At 38.7% G+C, this 18,973-nt stretch overlaps 1 protein-coding gene across 4 annotated transcripts in view; it reads left to right on the top strand.

Moving 5' to 3' along the window:
• Positions 1 to 13,267, top strand: part of LOC125246921 (ubiquitin carboxyl-terminal hydrolase 21-like) — a 51,019-nt gene extending 37,752 nt beyond the window's left edge. For all 4 annotated transcript variants that reach the window (XM_048158061.1, XM_048158059.1, XM_048158060.1 and 1 more), the window contains exons 6-11: positions 4,718 to 4,834; positions 5,257 to 5,340; positions 5,803 to 5,919; positions 12,071 to 12,202; positions 12,328 to 12,356; positions 12,468 to 13,267. In XM_048158061.1, coding sequence (XP_048014018.1) covers positions 4,718 to 4,834; positions 5,257 to 5,340; positions 5,803 to 5,919; positions 12,071 to 12,202; positions 12,328 to 12,356; positions 12,468 to 12,546 — 558 coding nt within the window. In that variant the 3' untranslated portion in view covers positions 12,547 to 13,267. The remainder of the gene's footprint in view (positions 1 to 4,717; positions 4,835 to 5,256; positions 5,341 to 5,802; positions 5,920 to 12,070; positions 12,203 to 12,327; positions 12,357 to 12,467) is intronic.
• Positions 13,268 to 18,973: the final 5,706 nt, after the last annotated feature.

Below are 18,973 nucleotides of genomic sequence, written 5' to 3' on the forward strand. Positions count from 1 at the left end.
TCCTCCTTTTGAGCTGCAACAAAATCACTATGGGAGAGAGGAGGAGGTAGATTAGGCAAAACAACAGACTTTAACTCCCTAGTCTGTGAAACATCATCATTAGTGGCACGGCTCATAGCCCGTGTCACTGCACAAGCTGTAAAGACAGACAAATTCTGACGACTAACATCACTGTCAGCTGGAATAGAGGGAACATTCTTAACAATTACAGGGGGTGGTATATCACCCCAAACACGCTCTCCAGCCAGGTTTTTACCCAAAAGGAGATGGATACTCTCTACAGGTAAGGAAGGGTGGACTGCTATGGCCACTTCCCCCTGTACCAAATCAGACTGCAGATTAATCCTTTGCAATGGAACAGAGACAACCTGTAACCCAATTCCCTGGACTAAAACATTGTTCCCAGTGCTCGAGTCAGTAGAAAAAGGCAAAACAGACTCCAAGATAAAAGACTCAGATGCCCCTGTGTCCCTAAGTATTTTAACTGGTACCTGGATGGAACTACCCACCAGTGAAACTAAGCCATCTGTAACAAAAGGAAAGTAGCCACTTCCACCTGTTTCAACTAAATCAGCCCTACCGTTGCTCTCACTAGCCCCAGCAGAGCTCAGGCCTGATATCTGAGATGAAGTCACAACCTCTTCAGGTTTAGCCTCAGTCCCAGCCACCAAAACTTTAGAAGGTACACTTGACTCAGATACAGCAAGCGTGACCCCCCTAACAACATCAGTACCATTTCTCTGACTTTTCCCCTTTAAAACAGGACAGTCTTTCTTCCAGTGCCCCTTGTCCAAGCAGTATTGACACACATCAGCATCTTTCTTAGCCTGTCTAGCAGGTGTAAAAGCAGAAAACCTAGAATCTCTGTGAAAACCTACAGCATTCTTGTGTGACCGATTAGCATGTGAATCTATTCTACTCAGAGTAGGTGGCCCAAATGAACCTAACGATGAAACTAACGAAGAAGACCCCAAAACTTTATTGAAACGTCCAAAACGTTGTTCCTGATCAACCTTACCTATATTGTTTTCCTTTAAACTATACTTATGTATCAAAATGAAGTCGTCAGCCACAACTGCGGCTTCCGCTGCGGTTTTCATCTTATGCTCAGATATATGTGTAGCAATACGCTCAGGAAGGATGTTTCTAAACTGTTCTAAAACAATCAAGTTAGACAACTCTTCAAAAGTAGCGACCCCCACGGCAGAGCACCAACGATTAAAGTGGCTATTCAGGTCTCTCGCTACCTCTGTATACGTATGTTTGTCTCCCTTTCTCCAGCTACGAAACCGCAAACAATAAGCTTCAGGAACTAATTCATACATTTTAAGCACTGCCTCTTTTACTTTTACATAGTTTTTCCTGTCTGGCACAGGCAACGCAATATACGCTTTTTGTGCTCTACCTACAAGAACACTTTGGAGTAACAACGTTCTCTCAGAGTCAGACCAGCCACAGTCATCGGCCACACTCTCAAATAAAGAAAAAAAAATATCTGGATCTCTCTCATTGAACTTAGGAAGCAACCTAACCATGTTGGATATATCAGGGGGACGCACAAACCCCCTAGGAGCAGTACCCTCATCCCCATCAAATGAAAGCCTACCTTCAGCGACCAGTCTCAGCCGTTCTAAAGCCACTTCACGTTCACTTTTTATTCTTTCCATTTCTAATTGACGCTCAGCTTCCCTTTCGTTCCACTCTGCCTCACGTTGAGTTTCGGATCAGGTTTGAAAAAGTAGGTTTTTCAGAAAATTCAAAATGGCGGAAAAATTTTCATGACGGAAAATGACATCACAGGGTGCAATCATCTTGGCCCAAGGGATCAGAGGAAGAAATAATTTAGTTTCTAACCCTTATGGTTTAAAAGTTATTAGCATTAACATGAGTGCAACTTTGGACAGCTGGTGGCGCTAGAGGGATTGAGTTAGAGACTCCAAATTTGCTATAGACACAGTTCAGACTGTCCTCTAATTGTGTGCCAAATTTCACAACTTTTTATCATATGGTTCTATGGGCTGCCATAGACTTCCTGAGCAGAAGAAGAAGAAGAATTAAAAAGAAAAAGAACGCCAAAACAGATACAATAGGTACCTACACACCTTCGGTGCTTGGCCCCTAATAATAATAATAATAATAATAATAATAATAATAATACGCACAGCATTTTTCTTTATTCAAAAACAAAGAGTCTTGTATCTTAGCCAATACAATTATCTTTTATAACAAGATTTAAACTTTAAACTTAAACAGTTAGTTTTAAGTCTTACAGTTAAATTCAGGCTATTTAGGCTATATACATTTCAAGCCAAAATGAATTTTAAAAAAAAAGTTAAAAAATAACATTATTAAAGGGATAGTGCACCCAAAAATGAAAATGTGATGTTTATCTGCTTACCCCCAGCGCATCCAAGATGTAAGTGACTTTGTTTCTTCAGTAGAACACAAATGATGATTTTTAACTCCAACCTCTGCTGTCTGTCAGTCAAATAATGCGAGTGAATGGGAACTAGAATGGAAGTAATGTCTCGCGCTTATACTTTAATGAGTGCGAGACATTACTTTTGTTGTCAGAGCACGATCAGACCTCACTAAGCGAGTGCAGAACGCAGTAGGACATAGTGGTGTATTAGAGGTAAATATGATATAAATAATGTTCGGGTTCTCACACAAACCGATCGTTTCATGTCTTAGGACATCAATGTGTCGTCACGAGCCGCAGAGTTTCATTTGGATTTGTCTGTGCATGTTTTTTCGACTCTTATTGTTCAAGTTCCCATCATCTCGGATCAGATTTTCATTTTTGGGTGAACTATCCCTTTAACCATTATTTTTTAAATCAAACTGGTTTCAGAACATTAATAATACAGAAGGAACACTGGAACAGAAACGTTAAAATACTGATTCTGCTCAGAGTGAAACGATTTAATTTTTTTCCGATTTTAAGCCCTGTTTAGAAGATTCTCATCTTTACCTTGTGTTTGTTCATTTAAAAGTCTGTGTGTGGTCTGAAATAAACAGATAAATAAATAATTACAAAAAAAATAAATAATTACAATATACATACATGATGATATACATGTCATTCTACATCCACTCAGGGTTTGGACTGCACTACTGAAATTAACCACTAGAAGGGGCATATCGCACATATAACAGAATCACGAATTCTTTGTGTCTCTGAGAAAACACCAAACAGATAAACAACTCAATTTACATTGACCAAAGCTGTAACATGGCAGAAACTATATTTAAGAGCACAAATAAGTAAATAGACCTAAATTTAAACTTTGAAGGTTAAGATTCAGGAGGATATGATGCGTGTTCTTCTCTTAATTCCTCTTCCTGACTCTTTGGGAAGTTCCTACCTCGCCACCTAGCATCTTTTCCGACATTACCTAAAGGTTTGTCACAAATTGGTCAAAATTTGCCCTCAAACATGCATGGGCATAAATGTTTCTGCATCTGAGTTACTAGTGTCTGTTGATTTGGTGCCGTCATCTTCAGTAATCTGGCAATAGGCCACGTATAACCTTCATTTAACGCTGACTTTTACAGACCTTACGTGTCCGTCCACCCCAGAGAATGTCCTGAATACTCTCCCATTAACCAGAGGACACGGGGTAGCTGAGGGTCAACCAACATTACCACAGATCCGACTGTAATGGGTTTAGTTTCCGCATGCCATTTCTGTCTTAACTGGAGATTAGCTTGACCAGAAATGGTCAGTGAGGACTCGGCTCTGTCTCAGTAGCGGGGTACGTCACTTTAGGTAGAGAGCTGTCTGGCCAGTGTGTACAATCATTGAGCTCTAGGAAGCCTCCAGAGCTGAAGTTCAGTTGTGGTAATGGCCGCTTTGTTTCAGACACACCGTAAGCAGTAGATCAATCACAATCTGACCAATCAGAGCAGAGCAGGCACTTGGAAAGAGAGATTTAGAGAGACTGAATCTTTGGATGCGTCATTTAAGAATCATTGAAAAATGTGGTGATGCTCAATGTATATAATGAGAAAATGAAACTGTTTTTGAGCTTTGATGCATGTAAACCTGTTTTAGGAGACTTCTGAAACAAACTTGGGAACTTCTTGCGTAATGAGCAACAGCTGGAAGTAATCAAGGATAATGAGTCCTCATCTGCCAGTGAGACCCTGCAATGAGTTTGGAAACCATCTGATTATTTTACACTGTTTTTTGAGACATTTCACTGCATTTTGAAGTCATATACTATTTGTGGATCTTCAAGTTCTTTTATCAGGTCAAGTCACTTTTATTTCTGTAGCGCTTCATGCAATAGAGATTGTGTCAAAGCAGCTTCACTGTAATAATCAGGAAAATATCAGAATCAATGATGGAAACTCTGGAGATTCTGCTGTAAAGCAGCTCTACAAGACTGTCATAATTCAGCTCAGATTCAGCTCATGTCTTCTGCTTCTGCTGCCACATTTGCCCTTTGGGCTCTGATGCTTTGTTAAATTGAATATTAATTAGGGTATTACTTCATTTAAAATAAATATATATAATTAAATATATATTGAAAGACTAACTACCACCCCTCAACCACTTGTTGTCATGTGACACAATTAAAGGTGTATGAGCAGTTTAATGTGATGGAGGATAAACTGCAGAGAATGATTATTTTAACATGACTAAAGAATGATTAAAGCATGCATATATCTGTGAATCATCATTAAATCTGTTTTATTCACACCTTTGTAGTTTTTTAAGGTCTCAACGACCGAAAGAGCATGCGTGTCATGCAGAGACGAACACAAACAAGAACCCTGTCAGGATTTTCTCTCATTGATAATCTCTTTTAAAGACTCTCCAGAAGTGGTAAGCAGATCTTTGCTCATCTGAATTACTCTCTAAGAATGTTTAAATTCTCTCAGTAGGGCTGATTCACTAATGTTTACTGTCAGTTGTTCATACTTTAGTCTGACTGATTCGTCACTCTCAAGTTAATGGTGAAATTTTGATTCATTATTCTAAATATTTGGTCAAATGTTTGTTAAAGTGAACCTTTAATTCAAAAACATAAAAATAGCTTTTTATTTAGTTAATTTGAGCTTCTTATCTAAACAACATTGATCTTTGCTCCATTGCTCATTGAAACATGACTTCAGTGGGACTCTGTTGAATATATGTCTATATTTTAAATGTGTATTAATGTACAAGCATGTCACATTAATTGAATGATCAGTGCAACTGTGCAATCTGATTTATTTATTTATTTTGAAATATTTCTTTCTATTTAGGAAAATGCTGTAAAGGCACATGTTGATCAAATGTGTGGACAGTATCAGATGAATTGTCATAACTGTAAGAAAACAACAGCCTGGGCAAGTATCTTTTCTATCAGGTAATATCTGTTTTAATGTGAAATAATTTGTGAAATATAGTGTAGATTGATTTACATTTAAGTAAATCAGTTTAAAATGGATCTGTTAACAGTAAAACTGCAGTACATAAACTCTTCCATACTTTAAATAAAAAGAAAATACACAATAGCATTTTCTAAACTGAAATACTGAAAAGTTATAAAAACTGGGTCATTAATTTAATAATAATGCAAATAATCCTTTTCTCTTTTGATTGGGCACAGAATCCTCATGTGGTTGTAACATATACTTTGTTTGGGTGTTAAACTAGTTAGTAATAATTTGTTGTTGATTTGCATCTAATTGTTCAATGCTGTATTTGCTTCATGAATACTTTGTGAAGAAAGAAAGCTCAACTCACTCATGCTTGTTTTCATATTAAATTCTTGCAGTGTATTATGAACTCAATTATTTTCTCAACAGAAAAGTGAGGTGATCAGCTTTCCAGAGCTACTGAGTATTCAGCTGAGGAAGTTTCAGATGGGCTCACAAGGCTACAGCAGAAATGTCCGGGAAGTGATCATTCGTCCTGAGATTAAGGTACTGAAATAATTTGTGCCACAGCCCTACAAAGTTTAGCTCCAGCTTAATGAAACACATGATCCAGCTAATCAAGTCCTTCGGTCTCATTTGAAAATGACGGGTCTGTGTGCTGGATCAGGGTTGGAACTAAACTCAGTAGGGCTGTGATCCTCCAGGAACTGACTGAGGTATCAATATGTTTTTGGATGCATGTGTTGGATGTCTTATTGACCCTTCTGAGTTCACTCATGAGCGGGTTAGTAGAGAACTCAATGACTCAAGCTGCACGTGTCCAGTAAGGGAATCATCCTCACTGTGAAGTGCTGGAGGCTCCAGGAACAGTTGAACACACCTGCACTGCAGTGCCGGGAATTACAGTTACACCCCATAATAGACCAGAATGATCAATGAAGACCAGGAGTCAAAGCTGAAGTTCAGTCAGGTGACAGGATTTACTGAAGACAAAGTTCTCCACACTTTCAAAGACTGTAGAAAACGAGTTAGAGATCCAGCCTCAAACTAACGTAGAATACAGAAACACTAGTACTGACAGTTGAATGAATAATCATTTCTACAGGTTCAGGTTAATAGTAGAGATAATTCTAGAGCATCTGAACATGGTATTCAAAGCCTGAGTTGAAAGAGAAAGTTGATGATCAGCATCATGGTACCAACCAAGCCGGATCGGAGTGGTTTGGATTTGTCAACTCGAAACTAATCCTATAACCCTGAGTTTGTTCAACTACCATACATGTTAGTTGTGGCTTAAATCATGTGCACGACACAGGAGAATATAACAAACAGTCTGTAATATATCCAAAAGGGGACATCAATAGATCACATATAGCACACAACCACATTAAAGCTGCAGTAGGGAGTTTTTAGAAAACGTTGACTTAGCCTGAAAATTTGAACAAGCACAACTCACAGGTCACTCCCCCTTGCTCTCTGCTGCGCTACAGCCCTCCCTCCACAGCTCCTCCCCATCACAACGGAGCCTGCCGTGAACACGCAGGCTAGAAAGCAAGCAGGACCGATGACGGCGGATAAACAGTTATGGCACATTCACTGGTACAGACGAAACATCAACAATATGATTTACATTGACTATGGCCTTCCCATACTTTGACTACAAACTTGGTCCTCAAAACATAACGTATATTGCAATACATGTAATGTAACTATATGACGTATATGCACTATTTCTATAAGTAATAAATAGCTAGTAAGATAATATAACGGTAATGTTACAGTACGCAAATAACTGGCTTCTCCGGTTATCTCTGTATGTATATTTTAGCCAAGAATAAAACAAAATTTGTTATTAAACCACTCTGCCTCTTTTCGTTTTATTTAAAGAAACAAACAAAAACATATTAATAGCCTCAGGCAACGAGTGATTAATTATCTGCAATGTCTGCTTATATTTATAACAAAACGAAATATTAAACAACCCTGCCTCTTTTCGTTTACATTTCAAACATATTAAATGTAATACTATTTGTGCATACTCTGATTATCTTCACTGTAATGAAATGAAATAGGCTTTAACATAAAACACAACCTTCTCTTTTTGTTAAATGTCAGATTTAATGTTCAATAATAGCCATTATAAAAAGTATAAAAATATACAATAAGAAATAAAGCAAACAATTCAGTCAAGCGTACAAAATCAGCGCTTTAGTATGATACAAAAGTTAAATAGCCATATATAAATTTATGAAACGTCACGTTGCCCTCAGCCAAAACGGAGCCAGCGGCAAACGTCAGAAGGATTAGCCGAGGTAAGGCTGCTCTCGGCTGGGTACATGAGCGCTGAGAGTCCGGTGATTGCCTGGATCTCAAAACTCCGACAACGTCAGATCAAATTTTCAGAAAGGCACAATCTTTATCAATAAACCACAAATTTGAGCTTTAAACCAGCACATTCTCGCCTGAAAAAAATCTTAAAACTGCATATCATGACTTAATAGAGCCCGATCACACGAAAATGCGTATCAATAGTACGAGTTTGTAATCTCGTAGAATATATACGCCAAAAAGAGTTTTTCGCGTGCATATGATACGCACTTTATGGGGTATTATACGTACTAAACTGGATTGTTTGTCCGCCATAAGCAAAGCTGCTGCACACCGGTAATCTTGAATTTGAACGCCTGTACACGCTGTGCACTATGGCTGTGCATGATAGGAGTGTGATCAGCGCGCACACGAGCTTGATTGACACTGCTAAGACACTCCTCCTGACTCTGATTGGTTGGTTCTTACCGGGAGCGGTGTATTTCTGCAAATGGCAATAGGACCACTGGGAGGAGCCAGAGGAGCTTAATTTTTTCACAGATTATCTGTCTCATATTCTACTGTCAGGACATAATGACAGGTTTAACAAATATGTAAAAAATAAATTTTTACAAAAGTTACCTACTGCAGCTTTAACTAAAGTGAGAATGAACACAGAACAAAAGGAACAAAGATCTTAAACACACAGAGAGAGCTTCAGGTGTGAGATTAATCAGAAAACAATAATGACCACAGGCCTGTTGCATGAAGCTAGTTGAACAAACTCAGTTTCAGAGAAGGTTTGGATTTGACAAATCCATATAAATCCATATAAAACAGGTTCAATGATCTCATAACACTCGGTATAAACATTCTGTCAACTCCTATTTAATCCAGAGATTGTGATTAACTCTGAAGGGCATGAACCTGAAAGTGTGACATGTGCGGCAAACGGCCAATCACATGGAAGATGGAGAACATCTGTTTGATTCACTTCTTGTGAGAAAGCCACACAATTCACTTCTCTTCTAAGAGATCATTATGAAAAATGTCATTAAATGAAATGCATTTACAAAGCAGGAATAAACACTGCTGCAGTGAAACTTTGAGAAGGCAACTGAAAGAAAATATCTGACTAAATATATGCATGTCAATCAAACTAATAGGCCTTATAATTTATATAGTTTCACAAAGAGCTCAAAAGCTGTGTAGTGCAAGTTATGGTAACAATAGCAATGAAACCTGCTAAAAAACTTTCATGAGCCTGAAAAACAGAGTTTGCTCAAATTAATCTTGAACTTACCTGTGTAGAAACTGAAACCAGCTTTGTGAAACAGGCCACAGGAACACAGAAACACAATGAAAGTACACCGCATTCCAAATTAAGTGACATATCAGTAAGATTTCTGTACAATAAACATTCAGATTTTAGTTTTTCTAAGAAAATGTTTGTTTATTTATCCATGTCTTTTTAGATAACTGGTATCAATCTCAGACAAAATAATTTGCCAGATCTATGGAAACCCTACTTAGAGGTTGTTCCACATTATTAAGCAAGGCACAGTTCTCATGCAATATGGAGAGGAAGAAAGATCTTTCTGAAGATGAAAAGCATGAAATGGTCCAATGTTGTGCAAAAGGCATGAAAACAACTAATATTGTGTGAAACTGAATGGAGATTATCGAATTATCATAAGATTTGTGAGTGATTTAGAGAACAGGAGAACTCGGTCAGATAAAGGCTTATTAATGAAAGTTCCTATCAAAAAAATGTATTGTATTAAAAGGGCAGCTATAAAAAAGCCAGTGTTGAGCAGCAAACAGGTATTTGAAGCTGCTGGTGTCTCTGGAGTCTCGAGAAGCTCTCCATGCAGGCTGGCAGTTGTGCGTAAAGATGCATTTTAGACAGCACTAACCAAACCTCACAAAGAGAAACATTTACAGTGGGTGTAGAAATACATTTTCAAACAGTTTTTATTGCTGTGGTGTTTTTTTGCAGCATGGGATAGTGCATAGTGCATAGTGCATTGTATTTCAGAAGGCACTATCCTCCTTTTTATATGGCCAGTTATGAACTCCACATATCTTGTAAATGTAATTTTAATACCCTCCATCTCACTTCCCAGTATTCCAGCCCAAATCATCACCCACCAGCTCCTTGCTGACGTCACAATCTTGTTTGAACGTGGTGGCCATTCACCAACCATCCAGAAATCCATCCATTTAGACCATCCATTGTAGTACGGCATTAGTCAGTGAATAAAACTATTTAAAAATAAGTCTTCATGTATTTCTAAACCCACTGTAAATGTTTCTCTTTGTGAGGTTTGGTTTAGAGTGGCTGAAATGCATCTTTACGCACAACTGCCAGCCTGCATGGAGAGCTTCTTGAGACTCCAGAGACACCAGCAGCTTCAAATACCTGTTTGCTGCTCAGGACTGGCTTTTTTATAGCTGCCCTTTTAATACAATTAATTTTCTATGGGGTGAAGGTCAGGCGAGTTTGCTGGCCAATTAAGAACAGGGATACCATGGTCTTTAAACCAGGTACTGGTAGCTTTGGCACTGTGTGCAGGTGCCAAGTCCTGTTGGAAAATAAAATCTGCATCTCCGTAAAGTTGGTCAGCAGCAGGAAGCATGAAGTGCTCTAAAACTTCCTGGTATACGGCTGCGTTGACCTTGGACCTCAGAAAACACAGTGGACCAACACCAGCAGATGACATGGCACCCCAAACCATCACTGACTGTGGAAACTTTACACTGGACCTCAAGCAACGTGGATTGCGTGCCTCTCCTCTCTTCCTCCAGACTCTGGGACCCTGATTTCCAAAGGAAATGCAAAATTTACTTTCATCAGAGAACATAACTTTGGACCACTCAGCAGCAGTCCAGTCCTTTTTGTCTTTAGACGCTTCTGACGCTGTCTGTTGTTCAAGAGTGGCTTGACACAAGGAATGCGACAGCTGAAACGCATGTCTTGCATACGTCTGTGCGTGGTGGTTCTTGAAGCACTGACTCCAGCTGCAGTCCACTCTTTGTGAATCTCCCCCACATTTTTGAATGGGTTTTGTTTCACAATCCTCTCCAGGGTGCGGTTATCCCTATTGCTTGTACACTTTTTTCTACCACATCTTTTCCTTCCCTTCATCTCTCTATTAATGTGCTTGGACACAGAGCTCTGTGAACAGCCAGCCTCTTTTGCAATGACCTTTTGTGTCTTGCCCTCCTTGTGCAAGGTGTCAATGGTCGTCTTTTGGACAACTGTCAAGTCAGCAGTCTTCCCCATGATTGTGTAGCCTACAGAACTAGACAATTGCTGCGTGCCAATTATACAACTTATACTACGCCCTAAAAGTATGTACTCTTTCTGTGAACAAAAAGTACTTACTTTTGAGTGTGTAGCAAAAGAGTAGACAAGCTTTGGGACATACTAACACGTCATACAATCGCGTCTTTTCTCTCTGTCGCATCCAGTCACCGTAAACTGACCTGTCAATCATCTTACATCCTCCACATTTCATTTAGTTAATTTCCTACCGTATCGGAGAGAAATGCAGCACGTTGATCTGCAGTCGCGGGTCTTTCATGTGGAGAACTCTCCTCATATTAATGCATAATGATGCATTTAAAAGTTAATGGCCATTCGGATCTTTATAAAAGTCCACATTGGTATTTGCAGATGAAAAATAACACGGATAACATTAAATATATATTTTCTATCAGGTTAAACTGATTATTAGTCACTCAAACCTCTCAGCGTCGATCGCGCGTATCCGCCATGTTTTGTAGTTTTTAACACTTTTTACTCGTGTTTGTAGTTCTGAACTGAATCCCCGTCCAATGCGCAATGGGTTGTGGGCAATATTAGCCTTTATAGTGTGCACGGATCCACACTTCGAAAATCTGCCGGAAATAGTAGACCATCCAGGGACATCCGGGCATACTCTTTTCAACATACTATGCTTTGGGACACACTTATTTTAATCTCACATACTATTTAGGATGGATAGTACGGACATTGGAACGCAGGGTGAGAGACCATTTAAAGGCCTTTGCAGGTGTTTTGAGTTAATTAGCTGATTAGAGGTGTCTTCAATATTGAAACTTTTCACAATATTCTAATTTACTGAGATACTGAATTTAGGATTTTCCTTAGTTGTCAGTTATAATCATCAAAATTAAAAGAAAGAAACATTTGAAATATATCAGTCTGTGTGTAATGAATGAATATAATATACAAGTTTCACTTTTTGAATGGAATTAGTGAAATAAATCAACTTTTTGATGATATTCTGATTATATGACCAGCACCTGTAAAACTAGTGTAATATTACATTAGATTTGACACAGTGGCGTTATTATTGACTGGGTTCCTCCTGTTATATTGCAGGTTTACTCTCACATGTATGAACTCTATGCCATAGTAAACCATTCTGTCTCATCTCATGGTGGACACTATTATGTAGACATCAAATGTGAAGATGAAATCTGGCGTCGATTTGATGATCACAGAGTCTCAGAGGTATTTATATATTTATATGTGTAAGTTATGCACAGGCTTTGTGTCACTGAAGAATCAGTCTATATAATCTTTCATATGTGTTTTCATATAATTACTCACATCTCATGTTATATTTTTCCTCAAAGACTCCCAGTGACGAGATCCCCCCATGCAGGTATCAGTGTTATTTTCTGATCATCAGCTTCTGTGACTTTGTTCATGACAGATATTATTGTTTTAGTGAGTTCATATCTGAACAGATCTTAAAGTGTCTGTTTCTTCACAGGAGTTCAGATGCCTATCTACTCATGTACAGACCATCAGTACCATCAGTACCATCAGCATGCAGATGCAGCATTCAATAAATCCAGAAATCTTGCTTTGTACATGACTTCAGATTCACAAGACAACACATTTATAAATCAGCCTAGAAATCTTGTTCACTGGCAAATATACACTGCAGAAAAGTACCAAATCAAAACTCATTTCATATTTGATGACATTCACACAGTTATTGAACTGAATCAACATTGAACTGAATTGATCTGAATAATAACTCTATTGTCTTCTGTAGAGCTGATCTACAGCTGAATCTGAATTATTCTCATATTTGATGAAGTTTGCATCATTGATTCAGTTATTTTCCTCATTATTACTGTGAAGTTGATTTAAAACAATCTGTAACATGAAACATATTCATGCATTTATTCATCTTTCATGTTAATCATTTAATGATTTATGGCTTATGATTTATCAACATTATCTCTGATTTCATATATTCATGTACTCTACTCCATATATTAATCCTCATCATATTTTCAAGTATTTACTCTTTATTGTGCTCATGTTATGGTTATTCTCTCATCTTTAAGAGAATGTATTTCACTGTATTCAGTTGTTTCGAGTGTTTCAGTGTTCAGGTTATGTCGACACGTTTGTGGTTAGATATCGGACGCCTGTCATGTACTGCAGAAGTGATGATCATTTTGAACTTGATGTACCTTTGTATCAAAATATGTCTGTTTCCATCTCTGCAGACATGAGATAATGCAATATATAAATAAATAAAACATAAATAAAAGTGAATTGAGTATCAGGGGCAGTTCTTACTGATGTTCTCATCAATCCAGAGTCAGAGTTTCCAAAGCTGTTTAACGTCATGAACAGTGTTCAACATTAGGATGGAAAAAAGCAGGAGGAGTATGAAAGTGTTGTGACCTAAAACTGCTTCACTGTATCATCCTGTCACCATAAACTGACCTGTCAATCATCCTGTCACCATAAACTGACCTGTCAATCATCCTGTCACCATAAACTGACCTGTCAATCATCCTGTCATCATAAACTGACCTGTTATCATCCTGAAGTCACGTGATCATCTGTGTGTTTTCTTGAGGAACAGCTCCATCTGCTGGTCATTCATGAGTCCATCAGGACAGTCATTGAGGGCTGATATATTTTTGATCATGTTCTGTTACATTATCACAGATTATTTCAGTTCAGGATAATGAATTAATGTATACAAGATTTCATGTCAAAAGCACGACTCAGTGCTCACTTATCTGAAGTATCTGTATCTACAGCAATGGTTTATGTTCTGCATGTTTGGAAATTCTTTTGGTTGAAATTCTTCCCACTGTTCAGATCTCGTTAAATAAGGAGAGACAAATCTTACCAGCTCTGCTATTGGACAAAGAATTACGGTCAAACTGAATCACATGGGCCTCGGTAACCAATCTATGGGTACCGAAGACGTCACATGCCCGCCTCCATTTTTGTGTCCAACATCAAAGAGCATCAAACCAGAGATTGTATATAATAGGGAGATGAGAGAGTCTGTATCTCTTCCCATTGGAGAAAGCGTAACGGCTAACTTAATCACATGCTCACCTCTCAGCCTATCATGTAATGGCAGTGACGTCAGTAGCAACATTCCCTAGTCTGCCTTCTCTTGAAAAAAGACATTTTTATCAAGCTAAAATCTACATATAGTTCCCAAAGAAAGTATTGTTTAGTGTAAAACATGCTGAAGATTGGCAAACAGGCTGTTGATTAATTCAAAGATTAGCTATTTCCCCACAAAAGCTGTTTAATCAGCATAGTGAAGCCTCTCATCCATTGACTTCCATTCAAAAAACAGCCTCTGGTCTCCTTCCCTGCGTACCGCCAGGGTGAACGTGATTTCACCAAGTACAACATGTTCCTGGATCAACATCTTTGTTGATCTTGGAACAACATATTTGAGGGACAAATTTACCGTTTATGTCAAGTTTAGACTTGCAACCAGGGTTAGGTGCTTCTACATCAATGTTATTCACCTATCATTTCCCTCTGATTTTAGGGATAAGTTATGGTAGAATTAGGTTTAGGGGTTGGGAAAAGTTTAGGACTAAATTTTCGGATAGGAATGTTGTTCCAGGATCAACAAAATATGCTGATCCACTAACATGTCTTACTTGGCAAAATCACGGCGACCGTACCGCCAGAGGAGTGTTAGCATTAGCATTAGCTGTTATGCTTCTTTGGCTAAAGGTTGCAGGCTTGCCTTCCAGTGGCTTTGATAGAACCCAAGAGGCAAAACTCTGATGCTTTTTGGATAACAGCCACTAGGTGGCGCTTCAGTAGCGTGGCAGCCATTTGGAAGTGAAAATGCCAACTGGAGAATAGAATCCCATGATGAATTCTGTTGTCCAAGATGCCCAAAATCGACAAATCTCACAAACTAATCAGAAGCGCAACAGTAAATTTCATCAGTAAATTTGATGACTCCTACAGTAAATGTTGTATTGTCTCAGCCTATATATGTTTCATGTTATCACTTCTGGAATCCAACCATCACACATCTGAGGTGACATTAGCCTTTATTGAGTATTTCCATTTTTTTCATTTTCCATTTACTTTACTTATTTATAGTAAATTAATAGACTAATTAATAAATTAAAGATCATCATGTTTGCAGCGAACACTATATATTTCAGACCTAATGGAGTAATAGTAATACTAGATACTATTATCTATATATTGTATGTTTTAATGGATCACGCTACAAACATAACAATCTTATAATATGTCCGTTATCACATAATTCACACTTTTGGACACAGTTTTTGTTTACACAGTCTTGCTTTAAGGGACTTTAGACAAAATTGCAGTTTACTGTCAAGCTGTTAGATTTTGTTATATATTTATTGTCCAACATTCCCAATTTTTCTGATGCATTTAATTTCATATGTTGGTATTAATTGTGTATAATGCTAATACTTGAACTTAAATTTTTTTAACCCAAACTGACTGGGTTTCTAGAGAGCAAAGGTTTTGTGGAAAAAAAGTGGAAGACTTAAACACAAAGTGTGTAAAATAAACTGTAAAAAGGATTTGATGATCACTAGAGATAGTATTTTATTCTGTGTTGTCATCATTCAGGTTGGATTTCAGTTTTAAAGGTGCAGTATGTAATTTTGTTCGCTAGATGTCGCTAGAGGCCTATTCAAAACAAAGGCGTAGCTTGATGACGCCAAGTTTGAGAGTGGAATCTTGGAACATGTGGTCTCCACCTTAACGGATGGTGCAAAAGAATAGGGATTGGACTCAGGAAGAAATCATGTTCATGGATGTGATTATTAACGTTACTGTAGTGTGAAGCAGAGCAGGAGCGAGTGTTGTGGAGCTGAACGAGGAGCTGGAGCGATTGATCAACACACGCCTCACGAGCAGCGGGACTTTTATTATGACACAGTCGCCTTTTCCGGTCATGAGTATGAGGAAACGCAGCTCTGTTTATCATATTAGATACATTTGAGAGTGTTGAAAATGATGTTATAACGTTACTCTGTGCGTTCGCTCGGCGGCTGCTGTGAGACACTGTTACACACTGCAGTAAGATAGATCGATTTTACAATATCATATTAAATGCTGGATGGCTTGTGTTGATAAATGGCATGCAATTAATTTTAAAACATATTTTATGATGGAGAAAATGCTGTATTACTGTTACTAAAAATAAAGCTGCATCTGATGATGCTATGTTAGCTACTTCAGAAAATAGTGTTTTTCTCTGAGGCATGGTAAAGCATGAGACTCGCAAAAAATCAAGAACATTAGATTTAAACAATAAGACTAAGCGTGTTGAGCTAGATAACAATAATTATTTTTCTGTCTATAAATATATCAAAACAGTTGTTCTCTTGTCTATTAAAACATGTAAATATTAAAGCGTCTTTGGTGTTTCCATGGTTTCTACAAAATAAAACCAGAAACCGAGGGTAACGCGGGTATGACGCAGCTGACAGGCGACTCCTCACACGTCCCGGAGCCTTGGCGTCACGAATGCGGCCTCTGTGGCTCCCTCCGATCACCACCTGAGGGCTCCGTCACCAGAGTACTAAATTCATCCGGACTACATTTCCCATAACCCACTGCCTGGCGCTCATCTCGGGCGCACCTGATCCCCTTCCGGTGGACTATAAAACACACTCTCACACACACACACACCTCAAAGTCTTGTTTTGCCACGGCCAACATTTCTGAGCGTTTACCCTTGTTATAGTTTACTTGTGTGTGACCCTGGATTGTTTATTCTGTTACAACGTCTCACTGCCTGCCCATCTGACTCCTTGCCTGTTTATCTGGATACCGCTTGTTCTGTCTGCTGCCAGCCCCGACCCTGTGCCTGTCCCCTCGTTACGTTTCAGCATTGTCTATGATACAGTTGTTGCAGGTGATTTACCCTTGCCTGTTATACCACATTTGTCTGCAATAAAGCTGCAAATGGATCCCCTGGCTTCGGACCCTTCGTTACACTTGGTTAAAATTGCAATTTTCTCACGATTTACAAATAGTTGCAAACATTTGGGATATTGTAAGTACTCAAGTGAACAAAATATATAACACTGGACTAGTGGTTTTTGGATATTTTACTGCAAAAATATTACATATTGCACCTTTAAAGGTGCCCTAGATTATAAAATTGAATTTACCTTGGCATAGTTGAATAATAAGAGTTTGTTGTTGTTGTTTCCTCCTTCTTATGTAAATCTCGTTTGTGCAAAAGACCACTGATAAACAGGTGAATCTCAACATAACACCAGCCCATGTTCAAGCCAGTATTAACGTCTGGATCTGTGCACAGCTGAATCATCAGACTAGGTAAGCAAGCAAGAACAACAGCGAAAAATGGCAGATGGAGCAATAATAACTGACATGATCATGGTATCATGATATTTTTAGTGATATTTGTGAATTGTCTTTCTAAATGTTTCGTTAGCATGTTGCTAATGTACTGTTAAATGTGGTTAAAGTTACCATCGTTTCTTACTGTATTCACGGAGACAAGAGCCGTCGCTATTTTCATTTTTAAACACTTGCAGTCTGTATAATTCATAAACACAACTTCATTCTTTATAAATCTCTCCAACAGTGTGTAATGTTAGCTTTAGCCACGGAGCACCATCAAACATCTAAAATACATCTAAATAGTGATCTAGGGCACATTTAAAGTCCCCCATAACAATACACTCTTTACGTGTATCAACTTCTTTAAAGAGATTTTTGAAATGATCATAAAATGAAATACAAGATGAGGGCGTCTATAAACTGCAACTATAGTAAAAAAAAAACATTTGCAGAGATGAAGTAATTAAAACAGCAGTACATTCAAGATGAACTTGTTCACTTATTAAATCTTTATCATAAATAAGAAGCTCTCCTCCTCTACCATTTTTCCTATCCTGTCTGAAATAATGTATATCCAGGCATTGCCAAAGCAGCACTTGGAGAAGTTTTAGTTAACCACATTTCAGACAAACACAAGTAATCTAAATTTGAGTCCATAAGCAAATTTTCAAGTTGTTCATGTTTTGGGGATACACTTCGGATATTTAAATGTCCTCCTAAAATACCCTTCGGTTTTGCCCTGCAGTCCCAAATTACTTTCACAGTGGTTCACCGTTTGGAAGTATTGCAGCTAACGATGCCTCTCGCCGGCCGATTCATGGTGACAAGTCGAGGTAGCTCCTATGACACCCTCCGGACCACAGTCAGCCCCAGCTTGATGACCGGCAGCCATCGTGGGAAGCTCAGGTGAATCTCCAGCACGCTCCAGCAGAACAACCAGCCTGCGATCTGACCACAGATATCCACTGGTAAAACACCTCCAGGTACAGCGCCAGAATCCGAAACAACACACTGAGCACCTCCAATGTCATCAGGGCCTGGATTGAGTTGAATACCAGCAGTTCATCATCAGGTAAAGCAGTACCTCTCTGAGGCTGCGTAGATCTCTCACGTGTGGAATTCCTCGGTACAATCTGTTGACACCTTTCTGTGTTTTAAAACAACGGAATACGAGGCAAAATGGCCCGGCCCACTTAAACAACCTAGTGACTGAGTCTCATTGTAGCGTGCATGAGTACACCAACAACAACACTGAATGGAAACATAAAGGAGGGCAAGATTATATCTGAAAATCAAAGATCTCTGCTTGAATTTCATCTTATGAAAGTTCATAAAACCACAACCGGGGGCGTTGTATGTGGGGGGAAAGGGTGACAGAGTGCATTGGGCCCTGGCGTGTAAACGATCCTGATATTATTATAATTATTATTATACAATTGTGCACATATACCCTGTGTCTGCGCTATTTCTTTGTTCGTGTGTAAGCGCCTCCTACAACCACAGCATGCACGCAAGTCACATGACTGGATCGGTTGCCTAGGAACATTGCAAAGCGCTAAATGGCTGTGAGAGAGAGCGGACGCGCCGGACTCCGGAGTGTGGTGAACTTCGAATCGCACA

This window comes from Megalobrama amblycephala, linkage group LG15 (genome assembly GCF_018812025.1).
Source record: "Megalobrama amblycephala isolate DHTTF-2021 linkage group LG15, ASM1881202v1, whole genome shotgun sequence".
Lineage (NCBI taxonomy): Eukaryota > Metazoa > Chordata > Actinopteri > Cypriniformes > Xenocyprididae > Megalobrama > Megalobrama amblycephala.